The sequence below is a fragment of the Typha latifolia genome, chromosome 8 (genome assembly GCF_019914945.1).
Source record: "Typha latifolia isolate L0001 chromosome 8, TyphaL0001v2, whole genome shotgun sequence".
Lineage (NCBI taxonomy): Eukaryota > Viridiplantae > Streptophyta > Magnoliopsida > Poales > Typhaceae > Typha > Typha latifolia.
Genome location: NC_133093.1, coordinates 1,223,955 through 1,239,847, shown reverse-complemented (window position 1 = coordinate 1,239,847; position 15,893 = coordinate 1,223,955). Strand labels below are relative to the sequence as shown.

The 15,893-nt window shown below is 37.3% G+C and overlaps 3 protein-coding genes across 3 annotated transcripts; 2 read left to right on the top strand and 1 right to left on the bottom strand.

Annotated features, from left to right (window-relative positions):
* Window positions 1–5,371: 5,371 nt before the first annotated feature.
* On the top strand, window positions 5,372–6,025 carry LOC140794027 (protein GLUTAMINE DUMPER 1-like). The gene has a single exon (XM_073145837.1). It carries the CDS (start codon window positions 5,447–5,449, stop codon window positions 5,915–5,917), a length of 471 nt encoding a protein of 156 aa, XP_073001938.1. The 5' UTR covers window positions 5,372–5,446; the 3' UTR covers window positions 5,918–6,025.
* A 1,936-nt stretch (window positions 6,026–7,961) lies between these two features.
* LOC140793347 (BTB/POZ domain-containing protein At3g05675) lies at window positions 7,962–10,828 on the top strand. The gene is made up of 2 exons (XM_073144775.1): window positions 7,962–8,207; window positions 9,365–10,828. The coding sequence occupies exons 1-2, from the start codon at window positions 8,136–8,138 to the stop codon at window positions 10,652–10,654; spliced, it is 1,362 nt and encodes a 453-aa protein (XP_073000876.1). The 5' UTR covers window positions 7,962–8,135; the 3' UTR covers window positions 10,655–10,828.
* A 1,842-nt stretch (window positions 10,829–12,670) lies between these two features.
* LOC140793178 (zinc finger protein CONSTANS-LIKE 4-like) lies at window positions 12,671–14,210 on the bottom strand. The gene is made up of 2 exons (XM_073144521.1): window positions 13,222–14,210; window positions 12,671–13,133 (listed from the first exon to the last, which is right to left on the bottom strand). The coding sequence occupies exons 1-2, from the start codon at window positions 13,843–13,845 to the stop codon at window positions 12,828–12,830; spliced, it is 930 nt and encodes a 309-aa protein (XP_073000622.1). The 5' UTR covers window positions 13,846–14,210; the 3' UTR covers window positions 12,671–12,827.
* Window positions 14,211–15,893: the final 1,683 nt, after the last annotated feature.

Here is a 15,893-nt window from a genome sequence, read left to right as displayed (position 1 = left end):
AATTAGTTTAACTGCGACACTATAAAGTTTCCATTTTTCTCGAAGAAAAAGAAAAGTGGAGATAAGATTAGGTCACTAGAACTATCAAATCTTTATGCTTACTTCTTCTCCAAAAGTAGTAGAGTAGGAAGTTAGAAACCTAGTTGAGTAACAGAATTCTCTTTCTAGTTATAAAGACTACCAAGTTGCATCACTGCTTTACTTCTTCTTTCAATCATCATCAACATTCTTACCATAGGGATGGATGGATGGATGGATATCCCATGTAACTTTAGAGTCCCCATCACATCATACATGTTGAAAGGAGACGACATAGCTTTGATGATGACCACGTAAAGTGAAGAAGACATTTTCATTTCCATGCATAAGGTTTAGGCCCACATGGATTAATGAGAAAAAAATTCTTTGAATAAGGATTTTTTTTTTAAAAAATTATATTTATTTTGAGCTCGAGATATTTGTTTATAGATCGAGAAAGTGGATTTAACTTAAACAGATGAATATTTTTTTCTCATTTAATTAACAAAGTAGATCCGGTGGGATTCGAACTCGAGATTACATTGAAGGAAAAAAAAAAAAACACAAGTGATCATAAAATATCCTCCAAAAAATTTATATCATTAGGCTTAAGTATTTACATATCATATCCTGTTTCTCTTGGATTAGGGTTCATGTCTCCCTAATATTCTACATATATGTGCATGATCATGTATTAATAAAGTTGGACAACTTGTGGAAGAATGGTAATGCTTTCTACAACTCCAATTGTTTACATAAGAGAATTCTAACACTAAGAGAGTGAGCATAAAATTATTCAGAATAAATTAAATAAATATACATCACCTCAAATGGTAAAGCAGTTAGGGGATAATGCATTGCTTTTTCTTGGATAAAGACATGTTTACTTGAAACTTTATGCTAGTTCTTATCCAGAACAGAAGGTAGGGCAGAATATAGACACAATTAGAATATAATCCTAATGATTCCTTCTTCTAGTTATAAAATCCTAGCATGTAATGATGATCTCCAACCAAACACTTCAATTATTTCTTAACTTTTTGCAAGGGGGGATATGGTAATATGGTATTCAAGCCCATGGTTTTATATACATATTTAAGCTAAATTTAATCCAGATTTTTTAAAGCTTTTGTTAGTTATTTCCTACTATCTTGTGGGATTATTCCTCAAAGACTAACCTCAACATATATATTCTTCCTTTGTTCAAGACATCACAAGTTGAGGTACTCCTTAAAATGAACAAGGGGTAATACACATGCCTTTAAGGATTTTCATGGATACTCTTGGGATTACTTTTTACAATTAAACTAGTAAAATTATAAATATTTGTATAAAATAAATTAAAAAAAAAAAAAATATATATATATATATATATATATATATATATATATATACAAATAAGAGATTTTAGAACGATATATATATGCGCACAAAAAAACTTTTTTTTTCTATAAACTATAAATATCTTCATTCTTAGCAAGATGCATGTATGCATGCAGCAATTAAAGTTGGTGCACAGTCTAAATGAATCACTAGTGATGGTGGCCTACACTGAGAGAATTATTCCAAAGAACATAAAAGAAGAAAGTGCAAGCAGCCAAACAGTCATGGACAAGGAGGGGGGGGAGGAGAACATTAGATTCTCTCCACAATGCAAACATATAGTTTCTATCTCATGCCATGGCATTAAACAACTATGAGTCTGGATTCCTCACGATGGAATCCATTGTTGTTAGCACCTAAACTTTAGGAAAACTTCTATGTGTGTATATATATAATCTTAAACTCTAGGTATATTTCATCAGTTACTTATCCTCTTTGATGGTGATAGTATATATATATATATATATATATATATATATATATATATATATATACATATAGAGAGAGAGAAATGTTTTATGAATTATTGGATGCACATTCATGGTGGATGTGACATCCAAGATGGATTGGTTGTTGGGAGGATTATTAATCAATGTACCACTTTAATTAGTGCATGAGCCCATATGTCTTGGATTATGATTGGGCAAGTAAGAGAGAGAATAACCTAATAAAATGTCACTTTAATTCTAATTAATGTAAATATACTATACAGTAGTACATTTTTTCTTTTATAATAAGTAGTAACTGGACTCCTGACCTATTACTTATTTTTATATAAACTCATTTATTTATTTTATTATAGCTTATTGATTCTCTTAAATATATAAAATCTTTCAAGTGACTTTTTTTATTATTATTCTTTTATTTGATTTTTTTTTAAAAAAAAGTTATGTGACTGTCATATATTTTTCATCTATATTATTACAAGTGTCATAAAAAAATAAGATTTCTATGTGAAAATAGACAATAGTTTATGGGGTCTCAGTGTAAAAAATTAAGTGAGAATAAAAGAATTAAGTACTAGAAGTACCTCATAATATTATTTCGTAATAATTATAATAAGACTCGTGAACTATTTTTTAAAAAGAGAGAGAAGAAAGAGAGTTTTTGATCAAACTTATTATTAAATAGGATCTAATTCACGGTAGTCATAATAAAAATATTAAACTAATCAATATTTTTATCGCTAGATAATTTTTTTCCTTCACGTCTTAAAGATTAAATTGATAGAATTTATATACATAAAACACTAACCAGTTCAACAATTTTAGGACCAGACAAAAACGCTTAACTAATTAATATTTTTACTTAGAGATAAATTATTAATTAGTTTAGCACTTTTATTTAGGGCTACAGTAAATTAGATTTTATTTAGTAATAAGTTTATTTCGATAAAATAAATTAAAAGAGGGCTATTTTGGTCAAAAACTCGAAGAAAGACGGTTATATAGTATCTCATATAAGAATCCATGCATCTAGGGACGTAGAGGATCCAATACACAAACCTTTTGTCTCACGTTCCGTTACGGAGAAGCTGACCGTTTTGTCCTCATCCGCACCCCCACCCCGACGCCCACCCAACCAATGACGCAAGCATGGCCCCACCCCCGACATGGGGCCCGCCCTTGGCTCCATGCATGCATGCATGCATGCATGCATACATTCACTGGGGCCCGCTTAACTGAGTGGCAGGCAAAACTTTAAAATTAGTGCGGCCCCACGCTGGACTGATTGCATGATGGATGCACGGTTAGATCCGTAGGCCGATCCCGGCCGTCCGATCTGGATCCGGCGGTCCGCATGGTGGCAGCGCACCGGATCTCGAGGAACACCGGAACGACGGCGACCGGGCGGCGGACGGCGGAGGAGGAGGAGTAGTAGTGGCGTCACGTCGCGGAAAGCGGAATCAGGTGCTCCGTTCTGGTGAGGTTACCGTGTTTTCCGGGAGTATCTCTCGCTTGTCATTGTCACCTTTGTCTCCTCCCTAACAATATTTTTCTTTTTTTCTTCCTTTATATAATTTATTTTTATCTCTGCCGCCGCCGCGATGTATTTATTAATAAATTAAATATTTAGCATAACTTTATTTAGAATACAAATATTATTTATTAAAATTATATCTTATACCATATACTAACCTAATTACTAATTACACTTAATATTTATCCTATCAACCTACGTTATATCAAATCAAAGAATATTCATAATAATTTTATAAAATTAATATTTTTATTTATTTTTTATCACATTAAATATAATTATTATACTCTTGTTCAGTCCGAAAGAGGCCTTACGTTATAAATCAAATCACAAATCTAATCGTATTTAATTATAAGCAGTTTTCTAAAATCCAAATATGAAAAGAGGTCATAGTAGGGAACTAATTAAGCTACATAATGAAGGAAGAAGAAGGATTGAGCAATTTGGCTTCTCTACTAAGTCATTAATTATGTTTAAATGCTGTCAAGCTTCTTCCTATTATGCTATTGCAACATGATAAGAACATACTAAGTAAGTAAGTTTCTCATTAATTGTCTTACATAATTACTACATTAACTGCCCTCCATATATATAAAACCACTAAGAGAATTTGAATACGCAACCTCTTAATTACAAGTTAAGTGCTACATATGATATCATACTCATCGGTAGCATTTAGAACAACACTGAGAATTATTTTTCTTGGTATAAATATCTAATATATGAATATATTTTTTTTTTTTCCATCTAATTCATGTATATATATTCTCAACCAAGCATCCTCTTTGTGACAAAAGCATATAACCACCCAAAATAAGAGTAGCAGTGGCATGTGAACCAAACCAACTTAAAGAAGGAAACATGTGAATTCCAACAATAAATAGCCAAGTGTTGCTCCAAAAAATAAAACCCTAGAAAGCATCAAAACCATGGACTTGTAGGCTTGTGATTAGCAAAACAATTAGATCAACTAAGAATGGATTATATCTCTCTTAATTTGTATCAAGAAAACTAATTCATCATGACACCAAAGTGAGCAAACAAAGAGAGGAATAACCCTAATTAATGATCACCAAATAAGAGAAAAGGTGGCCTGCATGCATGTGTAGAGATGAATAGATGCTGACCTCTAGAAGATTAATCCAACCCTAAACTTTGTTAGTGGACTATATTATAATATGAAGATGGGGTCGAGTTTATGCCGTACTCATCCCCTTCAGATATTGTCACCAATTATCAACTATAATACACATGAGAAAGGGTAAGTTATTTAATTATTGAAAGCCCACCACTCACATACACACTCTCTCTTTCTCAATATATATATATATATATATATGAGATCTCTCTCTCTGTCTCTCTCTCTCTCTCTCTAGGTGTATTATATTGGTGAGGAGCTCATTTCAGTGTAATGGAGTAGATTTCTTATATATATAGATAGAGAGAGAGAGAGAGGTGAGAACAAAGGGGCATATATGTTTTGATTAAAATAATAGACATTGTAATATATATTAGAAGTATTAGATTCTTTGGTTGCTGCATGAGAATTACTATGAGAACAAAAATGAAGTTCTCTCTCACGTGCTTTGATATATTAAAAATCTTCATGCATTTGTTTACATGTTATCATAAATTAAGTTTAAATTTTGTCTATTAATTAAGTCTTGTACCTGAGATAATATTCTTGAGTCTATTGCAAGTAGAAAGAACAACAGAACTATCTATAATTTATATACTTACTTATAATGCTTTCAAGAAGAATAATATATATATATATATATTGTATTGTAATTATATTAATTACTAAAATATTAAAAGAAAGGGGAGATGCCAATCACTAATCAATCTACTATAAATGTCATGATAATAGTTAACAAGACATCAACCTAAACTAAAGTTAAATGCTATTCCAAATTACCAATTTTGCCCTTCATCAATATACACCAACCTTTATAAATACCTCTCCCCTATTTTCCCATCTCCCAAGCAAAAACACCAACTCAACCTTCCTCTCTATCCAAGCTCTACAACACCAGCAAGGATTCGGACAAAGACCAAAACGCCCATGAGGCCTGGAACCGGCTTTAGTCCAATAGGCGGCGCCGACAAGTCCGCGGCGGCTTCGCCGCAATCCACGTGGCACTCGCCCGTGCCGTACCTCTTCGGGGGGCTCGCGGCCATGCTCGGCCTCATCGCCTTCGCGCTCCTCGTCCTCGCCTGCTCCTACATGAAGCTCTCCGGCTTCCTCGACGACGGCGGCGCCGACGTGGAGGCGGACGCGGACGCCCGCTCGGCCGGGGATGGCGACGCGGAAGGGAAGGCCTCAGGCTGCAAGGGGGCGGCGGCGGCGCCGCTGTTCGAGGAGCGCATCGTGGTCATCATGGCCGGCGACGAGAAGCCCACCTTCCTCGCCACCCCCATTTGCCGCCGCGCCGCTGCCTCCGCGGCGGAGGACAAGGAGGAGAAAGCGGCGGAGAGTGGGGTAAGGTTACCGCACGGTGAGCAGACCCGAGATCAAGGGAACCAGGAGCAGTAGAAGTGTAGAACTCTTCCTTTCTTTCCTTTTTTTTTTTATAATCTTTCTTTTTTGGTGGAAATTGTTTTTTTAATAGTAGATGATTGAAATGAGAATTAGTTAGTTATATATTTATGGGTAAATTTTATATTATCCCTACGATTATATTTATATTTTCCTGCCCCATTTAGACTAATGTGAAATATTAATATTAATATTATGTTAATAATCTCACTATTTAAGTAAAAATAAATTTTCTACCTTGATTTTTAAGATGACTAAAATTTTTCATTCCATTCCATGATCATATAATCGTACACCTTAATAATTAGATATAGCTAAGATTTTGAGGCTTGTAATTATATATAAGAAAATAGAAGAGGTTGATAGTGAATTTATTTTAAATTTTGATGAATATAATGAGTAAATTTAATAGAAGAAGAAGGGTAATTTTGATATTTTATTCATCATGGTGGTAAAGTTTCGTTTAACAATTTTTTTTAATAATTTAATATTATCTCTGTTAAATTCGAATAAGAAAGTTAAAATAGTATTATAGAATAAATACAAGTCATATAATTTTAGGCAAAATATTAGGAGGGCCAATTTGTAAACTATAGAAGAGATTTAGCTGTTCGACACGTGGCACTGTTTCATTGGCGGGCAGGTGGAGATTCGGGCATGCGATGCGGCGAGTTGACAACGCGATGCAGGAGAATATTCGGATTTTTATTGAAACTAGTGTTAATAGAGTCTCATGTTATTTTTGGTTTTTACTCTGGAGCAATAAGAACATTCTGAATTTATTTTATTAAACTCATTCGATCTATTAAACTCAATTTTGATTTTATATATTTTTTAAATTAGTTTTTGGCAGTGTCATGAATATTCTTTTCAACGGTTAAATTGGTCTCATATACAGCATCCAGATATCCACGCCAATTAGGAGGATAACTTTCTGCATATAAACGGATGAGTTCATAGGCCAAATGGAGCAGACAGATAGAATTTGTTGCGTTAGTGCTAGTATAATTACACTCTTAAGAGTGATCTTCTAAAAATCTACATCTATATAAATAAAACTCTATTAGCTAGAGAAGCAAACTCAGGACCTTTACTAGAAGTCAAACTAAATACAAATCATCTTCTTAAAAATATAAACCTTAATATTCATAAGAAAAATTAAACTCATAACCTCTGTCATAGGCTAGTAAATTATCGCCAACTATCGCTACCCGCGTAGGTCATTTGGATACCGATACAAATTTAGATATCAAAATGGATAAAAATCTTGACCTATATCTAATCAAACTCAGATACGGAATAAAACCATCGCTCTCTTAACAGCTCAATTTTTTAGAGTAAATAATGTCAACATGGTATCATAGTAGAGGTAGATTATAAAACCTCTATTCATTTAAGTTGTGATCGTTAAAATATTTCAAACCTAAAAATGAAGAGAAATATAGGCCTTGACATTGAATCCTATCATATCAAATCCTCTCCTTGGACCTCTCAAAAATATTTTGAACTAGAGATAGAGTGTTAGATTATAACATAATAAAATCATCCTTATCTATCAGCTTAGACTTTTAGGTTGTGTTCACTTATGAAATAAGGGTGGAATAGATATATCTATTCTAATTATTAATACTAAAAGAAGATAGATAATACTAGTATAAGCTATTCTAATATTTAGTTCAATATTATTATAAGGAATAATAATTATATTCGATGTGATATAAAGCTAATATGAAAATATTAAGAATTAGTGATGTTTTAAACCAAATGACGAAAATACCCTTGAGCCGACGGGAAATAAAATATCAAAAATTTCTTCTTATTATGCCGGTATGCCGAGTTATAACCTCAGCTTAGACTTTTAGAGTAGTTGATAAATTGACGGGACCATTATCCAATAGTTTTCACCCCCTAGATGGTGGTGGGTGGGTGGCCTTCAAGTTTGTAACAAAGAGGAAGGCCCAAATTAGGCCCAATAAGCCATGGGCTAGTGGGCCCCCCATTGCAGCGCTTGCTCAGTCTCTCATCATCACACCCTCTTCCCGATGACTTCTCAAATCGACGAATAAAATCTATTTTATCTACCGATTAGGGTAAGGATAAATCCCTATTCGGCTTCTCCACTGCGTGATTTCCTCTTCTTCTTCTCCATGTCTCGTTTGATCAAATTATTAGGGATTTGTCCTCCTCTTCCTCTTTCGTAACTTGTCCAGTCGCAATGGCGGATGCGGGTGAGTCGGAGCAGAAGCGACCAATTTCTCCTACTGCTTCCTCCTCCGAAGCGGATAAGGTAACTTGGCTTGCGCCTCAGTTAGCACCATCGATATTTTAGTTGTTTGATGAACTTGGGATGGTAAAAGGTTAACTTTGGAAGCTTCGCAAAGGGTATCCGCATGACTGTGGATTCATCTTAATCTATTTTTCAATTTTCATTAACTGGAGTACTGCTTTGAGAATTGTAGTTGGAATAGAATTTAACATTCTTCGGACATGAAAAGCTAGACTTGTGAAATGTAATCGACATTGTTAGCTGGACGTAGCATTGTGTGGCGGTGTAATGCCAACCATTTTAAATTATAATGGATGAACTACTCTTTATCACACGTAAAATTATTCACAAATGAACAATGGCAGCAAAGAAAAAATCATCAGCATCTCCTTATAAGTGATCGAAACCATATCTGGATACTTAGAAGAAGTAGCTTACAAGTATTCATGCTGTGGTGGACAATTTAATTTATATATTTCACATTCCATGAGGAACCATCGGTTTGATGTCCTTAGACAGCTATGTTCTAGCCGGACTATATTACTGCGAGAGGGCTTAAAAGATAATGACAGTGACCTGGTCAGATGAGTGGTTCCTGCAAAATCTTAAGTTGTTTGGGTAAATTATGTACTTCTAATTTATTCTTACATGATTCTTATATTTGGGCAATGATCCTTACCAGCCTTGAAATTAAATGTGTGGGTGTTTTAAGAAGGCTTTTAATCAAACTAGATTTGTCTAATGTTCTTGTCCTCAAGACCTCCTGTCGCTGATCTCCAATTTTACGCTTATGGGGGATGTTGGTGGTTGACATGATATATGCATTTATTTTAGCTCTTTATGCTGGATATGTCAAGGACAAAACATCACCCATTTGAAATACATGAGGAACATCAGCATATCCAGCAAGCTTCTCTAACTATTCAGTTGAAATAGCATAATTTGTGATCTCAGAGTAAGGCAATCTTCTCAATGAAAAAACCTCACCCATTTGTCGTATACATAGCTTATAGTTGTTGCATGTAGAGAGTAGATTTGCCTGGATCATTTTATTGCATCACCATGTCCAAGAAGAGTATTTTTTAAACTCCTATACTTGTGTCCGAGTGAACTAAGAATGACTTTCAGAATGTTCTTATTGCTTCATTGTTTTTATCTTCTTTTCTCTATCATTATAGGTCAAAGAGAAGGCAAAGGTTCTAATTAAGATGGGAGATCGTACAACTAGTGATGTAGTTGTCAGATTGAGAACTCATGAAGGGCGTGACCATTGGTTCTACTGTCACTCTGAGATACTCATTGCAAAGAGCAAGTACTTTGCAGAACGACTTTCTGAGGACTGGCCGACATGCCAGATACTTGATTCACGATACTGCGTGGAAGTATACTGCCAAGAAGTAGAATTCAATTTTCATGTCAGTGCTCTCCGCCTTCTTTATGTGACAGAACCATGCACATGGCATGGTGTGAGAAACACAATCGGTATCCTCCAGGTTGCAGTCCATTTAGGGTGCCATCAGATGGCTTGCGACTGTGTGGAATACTTGGAGGCTGTTCCCTGGGAGGAGGCAGATGAAGAAGAGATGCTGAGGACCATCCCTCACCTTGGGTCACACTATGAGCATATCCTTGCTCGACTCCAACCAGTCGATCCAACAGCAGTTATTGGAATTTTCATCTCAGCCCTTCACTTTGCAACATCATCTCCCCCTCCATCAATGCAAGAGCTGAAATCTTCTGCCCAGGACCAGCTAGAGTATATGCTAACTGAGGATGATGATGCTCCACTTTTGGCATTCGATAACGATGTCATAAAATCTGAAGTGAAGAATTGTGCGACAGATCTACTGACTAGATTTAGTAACTTCTTAGAATCTTTATCAAGAAAATCCACAGTGACAGTTTTGGACATGAACATGAAGCATGACTTTCATTCTTTTTTATCTGATATTTCATGGGTTTGTCAGATCTTAAATAAGATGGAAATGATGAAGGATCTTGTTCACTATTGGGTGGGATCCTCTCCCAACATTGTTAGAGCTACAGAGCAAGCGATTTTGGGTGACAACCACGAGACCAGATTGAAGGTGGTTGAAGTGACAGCCAAGGTCTTGGAGGCAATCGGATCTGGAAATGTTATACTTCCATCTGCAATGAGACTTTGTGCTGTAAATATTTGGATTCCTTTTGTACAAGAAACGAGACATTTGGCTGAGCAAGTCGATCTTGATGCTGAGGAAACCTCAAATGTTGTGTTAGATAGCGAGATCTGGCAGGGACTGGAATCTGCAATTGTTTCAACTGTGCTAACATTGCCCTCGGGTTGGCAGGCAGAGATTTTGGCTGAATGGCTTAGATCAAAGCACGTCCGATATCCAGACTTGAAAGAGGCATTTGAAGTATGGTGTTATAGGTCAAAGGTAGCCAAAAGGAGGCTTGCATTGTTAGGTGGCATGAATACTGTTTAATTTCCTCACCCATTCTTGATCATCTCCATTCATAGTAGCTCTATTCTGCTGTCCATGGTAGTAATGTAGGACCTTGTAAATATATGTTATTAGTGTTCTTTGTACATATATGTGCCATTTCAAGTCTTATCTTCAGGAAAGGTTACCTCTATTCCTTTTCAAATGATATTATGATATACTGTTGTAAAATTAAATTAGAGTGAGAACACATTCAATTATCTAATTGGTGGTATGCTTTATCCCAGGGTAGATTCAGGTTCTTCAACTTGAATAAGTCCCATATTTCATCCAAAAATGAAAATATAGTCTGGTTCCAAGGTTTATAATGTCCCTGACATCTCTTTGTTCTACCTCCAGGAAGTGTAAGAGTAATAATCCCACTCAAAACTAGTCTCCAGAAAAATTGTTAAAATGAAGTTTGATTTGACAAGTTTATAGCATAACAACAAATTTTATGTACTATTCTTATGAATACCAACTCTAATATTCATAGGGAAACTTGACTACAATAGTAACCTTTTTCGAAGGTTGCTTGAATACCCTACATTGACTAAGATTAATGTACCTAGTCATACTTTAGTTGCATGATGGATTGGAACGTTAGAAATTAGAGTTCTTTTGTTGGAAAGTTTTAGGTGTTCTTTGTATTTTTGTGGAATTCTAATTTTGTTTTTTCTTACCATGGAAATGATAGATAAGATAGTGCCAATGTTTTGAAAATGTCAATGTTTTGTTGCTTCACATAAAGTAAATTGTTTTAGATAATATGCTTCATGTTTTCTTATATTGAGCTCAAGAGTGGTCGTTTTTATTTAGGACCTTGAAGAATCTAATCTCCTTGTTGTCACAAATAACTACATTATACACAACTAGCTTCTATGTACTGATGATGCTTACTTCACCCAAAAAAACAATAGCAACTAAGTCCAAGTCAATTCAAATTTATAGTGCTAATAAATTTTATAATAAAACATAATTACTTGCATAAGTGGTTGAGATTCTATTCAGCGAAGAAAGTAAGGGCTTATATCCGAGAATGTTAGCAGCGTTGTCTAGCATTTAGCTTACAAGCTCTTAGATTAAAGAAAAAGGGTGATTTGAACTAAAACACGCACATTTTTATTTTTGTGGATCATGTCTGTGTTGATTTTCTTTTACATATTAAAAAAGAATTATTCTATTTTTTCTTTTAACTTTGTCAGTCATTAAAGTGAAAAAAGGGAAAATAATGTTAATTTAATACAATCTATTTTTTTATATTATTCTATTATTTTTGTCTAGAAAAGACGCGAGTAGTAAATATAAAATAACAAATTTTGAAAATTACGGAATAAAAAATATAAGTGTTCAACAATAAGGAAGTATGAAAATAAAGCTAAGAAACTTACAAATATACTAGTGATCGATAATAACAAATTTCGTATGAAAACAAAAATATAATTATTTAATAACTATGAATTTTATAAAAGTGTAAATGTGATTTACGTTAAAAAAAAATTGCAAAATAGAAAATACAAATATTCATAATCATGATATAAAAAATAAAATTGCGAAACATAAAATACAAGTATTCAATAAGTGCAAAATCCCTAATAAAACTACGACACAAAATTATATTTCCATTCAAACACAATTTTAACTATCCGGACTAAAGACAGCAGAAGCATAAATTTGAAAAGAAAACTAAAAAAAATCTCCCTTGCAAATCACCCAAAGATATTATTATTTTAGTATTAAGATAATTAGTTATTTACTTAATATATCACTATAAAGAGATTTAATACGCATTTATTTTTATTTTATTCTTATTTCACAAGTGAAGAGGCTATATTCAGAATATAGATCAGTGGGCATGGTTCATATATTTTTAACCCCCCCCCCCCCCACAAAGTATGATCTAGTATTCTTGGGTTTGCCTGGTTTGCATGAATCTGCTCATTACCTAATCTTATTGTCATTATTTTGTACGTTCTCTTGCTCTTTGAATCCTCTCTATATATATAATTCCCAAGAATCTATTCCAAAAGAAAGATACCCCTTTTATTCCCACAAAGAAAAGGTTATTAATAAAGTACCAACTACTACTATACATCATAAGCCGAGGGGGTAGGGGAGAGAGTACTACATTAAGAGCTCCCCAAGCGGAGCGGAGCGGAGCGGAGCGGAGCGGATCTCAGAAGATGGGTACGACGCCGTAGATCCGATCCACCTCCGCATCCGGATCCGCATCCGGATCCGCCTCAGGCCGCTTCGCGAACCGGCCCTTGATCCTTGGCCGCGTCTCTGCGTACGCCTTCCGCGACGCGTACCGTATCGTCTTCTCGAACCTTCGGCTCTTCCTCTTCTCCCGGTACCTCATCACCCTCGCCTCCCGATCCATCGCCGTCGCCGCTGCCGGCGCCGCCCTCGCTACGCCGCTGGATCCGTAAGGGTTCGTCACGTCCGTATCCGGCACGACTCCGACCTCCGACGACGAGATCTGCTCAAGAAGTGATACGAGATGAGGTGAGGATGTTGAGGAGTTGGGGATAGGAATTGTAGATCTAGAGTTTGGGGGAATTGCTTACGCTGTAGGAGCTGTAGGATGGCTTGGATCGGCCGAGTTCGAGATCGATTTGGCTTGCGGTGAGCTGCGGCGGTGGCTGTGGGACTACGCCGACGTCCATGGAGGAGGCGTACTCGAGATCCAGGTACGGATCCACCTCTGGGAACAGGTACTTCTCCTCCATCATCATCGGCATCCCCTTGTTGTAGCAACTAGCGTTCAGGTTCGGATTCGGGAGGAGCCAGGAGGCCGCCTCCGCCTCGCTCTCCTCCTTCTCGTCGTCCTCGTCGTCGCCGAAGAGGAGGTCGGCTGCTCGGCCGCCGGAGAGCACTGGGGAGATGGGGAGCCGCTCGTGGCGGCGAGCGAGGGGGTTGGCCGCGTGGATGTCGGCGTCGCACGTGGTGCAGAGGGCCGCGGCGTCGGCCTTGCACGTGACGGCGGCGGGGGCTTGCTCGCAGACCTCGCACAGCGGCACGCGGTCGTGGCGCGACGCGAGCTTGTTTGCCCCGTGCACGCGTGCATCGCACGTGCCGCAGAGGTAGGCGGCGTCGGCCCGGCAAAAGAGGCGCGCCGGTGCGCTCCGGCACGAGTCGCACCGCCTCCCGTCCAACCCCCAATACTTCCCACGAATGGTCTCGCTTGCCATAACAATACACGCTCTCTTCTTCTTCTTCTTCTTCTTCTTCTTCTTCTTCTCTCTCTCTCTCTCTCTCTCTCGCTTTTCTCTTCTCTGATGTGAGCGAGTGGGAATTGAAGAGGAACTGAGTACGAGAGAGGAGTACCAAATGGGGTTTTGGTGACGAAGACTCTGGGACACGTGGACCGTTCTTAGCCACGGAAAGCTAGAAAATTATTCGTAGTAGTGAAATTTGCAGATTTGCCATCGGATAGACTGTCCTATAGTCTTTTCCCACGTCGGATCCCCTCCCAACTAAGCAGCCAAGTAACACTTTTTTTTAACATTATGGTTAAGCTTAAGCGTGGGAAAAGAAACCGTAAGCAGAATGAAACAAATTTATCCTTCATGCGTTGTCCTAAGTCTATAAGTTTATCCGACCAGAAGAAATTAACTACAATTTGTTTAAGTAGGATCGGACAAATAACGGCTTTATATATATCTATATGCCTGACGGCGTCCAATTAAGCGTTACCACTTAACCTAAAAACTTTGCAAAAGTAAATTTTTGAGTGCTCTTTTCTTGCAAAACTTTCGGTATTTAATTAGGGTCTTATCGCGTTTTGGGTTTTAGTCTCAGGGAAAGCGAAGTCGCCCGTGATCTTATCGACTCCTAGCGTGTGAGCTCTACCCGCGCGGAGAATCTTGACCCAAATCGATCGAGACCTTCGTGACCCTGCACCACTCGGATAAGGACAACTGGTCGTCCCTCCAATCCGTCCTTGTAGAGGGGGTGAGTTGGGAATTTTACCCCCGTCGTCTGACGGCACGGCCGTCAGCACATTCCCCCTCCCCCACTGGCCACTGCGTTTCCCTTAGATGATGGAGCTCGACGAGCCTCCGCCGCCTTTGTTCCTCGCCACGTTTCAATATCTCGCGTGTATTGGAAACGTGTGAGTGGAAGAACTCACGGTTGGATTGGTGTGGAGCGATGCGTATTGTAGCAAGTGCGAGGGAGGGCGTAAAGGTGGAGGTCGGGAGTCACCATGTGAGTGGGGCCCGCCTGCGAGTTGGACAGTTGGGAGCTATTGACACGAGAAGTGGTGCGGTGGGGACCACCATTTTGGCAATGAGTTGCGCGTTGGCTTTTTGCCTCTTGGTACTAAGCAAAGGACGCCGCGGGTCGGGTGAGCCCCGGATTTAGATCCGAACCAAACTCAGCCATGGGCCCATGGCCCATGGTCAAGAACAAGGTTCATTGGAAAGAGAACTTCTTCCTTCGAAATGAATCCGGGTTAATGCTATCAATGAGTATAATGTCGCACCTGGCAATTTTGCTAGTATAAGAGCATTGCGAAATGCATTACATTTTAGTATTTTACCTCTTCTGATACTCACCATCCTCTTTTATATTACTTGTTTACCTTTCTTACTTAGATTATTCTATTCATCAGTAGCATTTGAAGAAGGTTATGCGGATGATTCACTCTTATGTAATATGACTACATGCGTAGAGGTTTCGGGTGAAAACAGATTAGATACAAATCGGATAGTGTACTAAGTACAACATATCCGCTATATTTATTCTTATTATCTGAATCTATAAGAACTTGTAATGTAATAACTAAAATCTATAGTCTTAATATATATACATATTTTCTTAAAAAATCCTTATATATATATATATGAAAATTAAATTAGAGGTTCATATAAAAATATAAAAAAGTATTGTACACCACATCACTATTTGCATAATATTTTAAACTAAATGATATACAAACATTGATTCTTGAGCCTATCGGCATAGAATATTCAGGTACTAAGACGGATAAAAAAATCTCAACCCATATCGACAAAATTCAAATCAAGTCGAATTTAATCCAACTCATTTTCACCCCTAAGGCCCTAACTCCCTAAGTATTGGTGCTCATAGACTGGGCTACTTACAAGCGGCTCATGGACTCATGGGCTTTTCGAGAAGCCTATAAATTTAAAATTGTGAAAGTATATAATGTATAGGATTATAGCATCTTGGGCATCATAATTTGGAGAGCCAGCTCCGACCCACTTAGCCTACA

Coding starts and splice junctions, on each gene's coding strand:
- LOC140794027 (XM_073145837.1), top strand. CDS start 5,447: ATGAGGCCTGGAACCGGCTTTAGTCCAATAGGCGGCGCCGACAAGTCC.
- LOC140793178 (XM_073144521.1), bottom strand. CDS start 13,845: ATGGCAAGCGAGACCATTCGTGGGAAGTATTGGGGGTTGGACGGGAGG. Junction 13,134..13,221: donor CATCCTACAGCTCCTACAGC/GTAAGCAATTCC, acceptor CTTCTTGAGCAG/ATCTCGTCGTCGGAGGTCGG.
- LOC140793347 (XM_073144775.1), top strand. CDS start 8,136: ATGGCGGATGCGGGTGAGTCGGAGCAGAAGCGACCAATTTCTCCTACT. Junction 8,208..9,364: donor CCTCCTCCGAAGCGGATAAG/GTAACTTGGCTT, acceptor CTATCATTATAG/GTCAAAGAGAAGGCAAAGGT.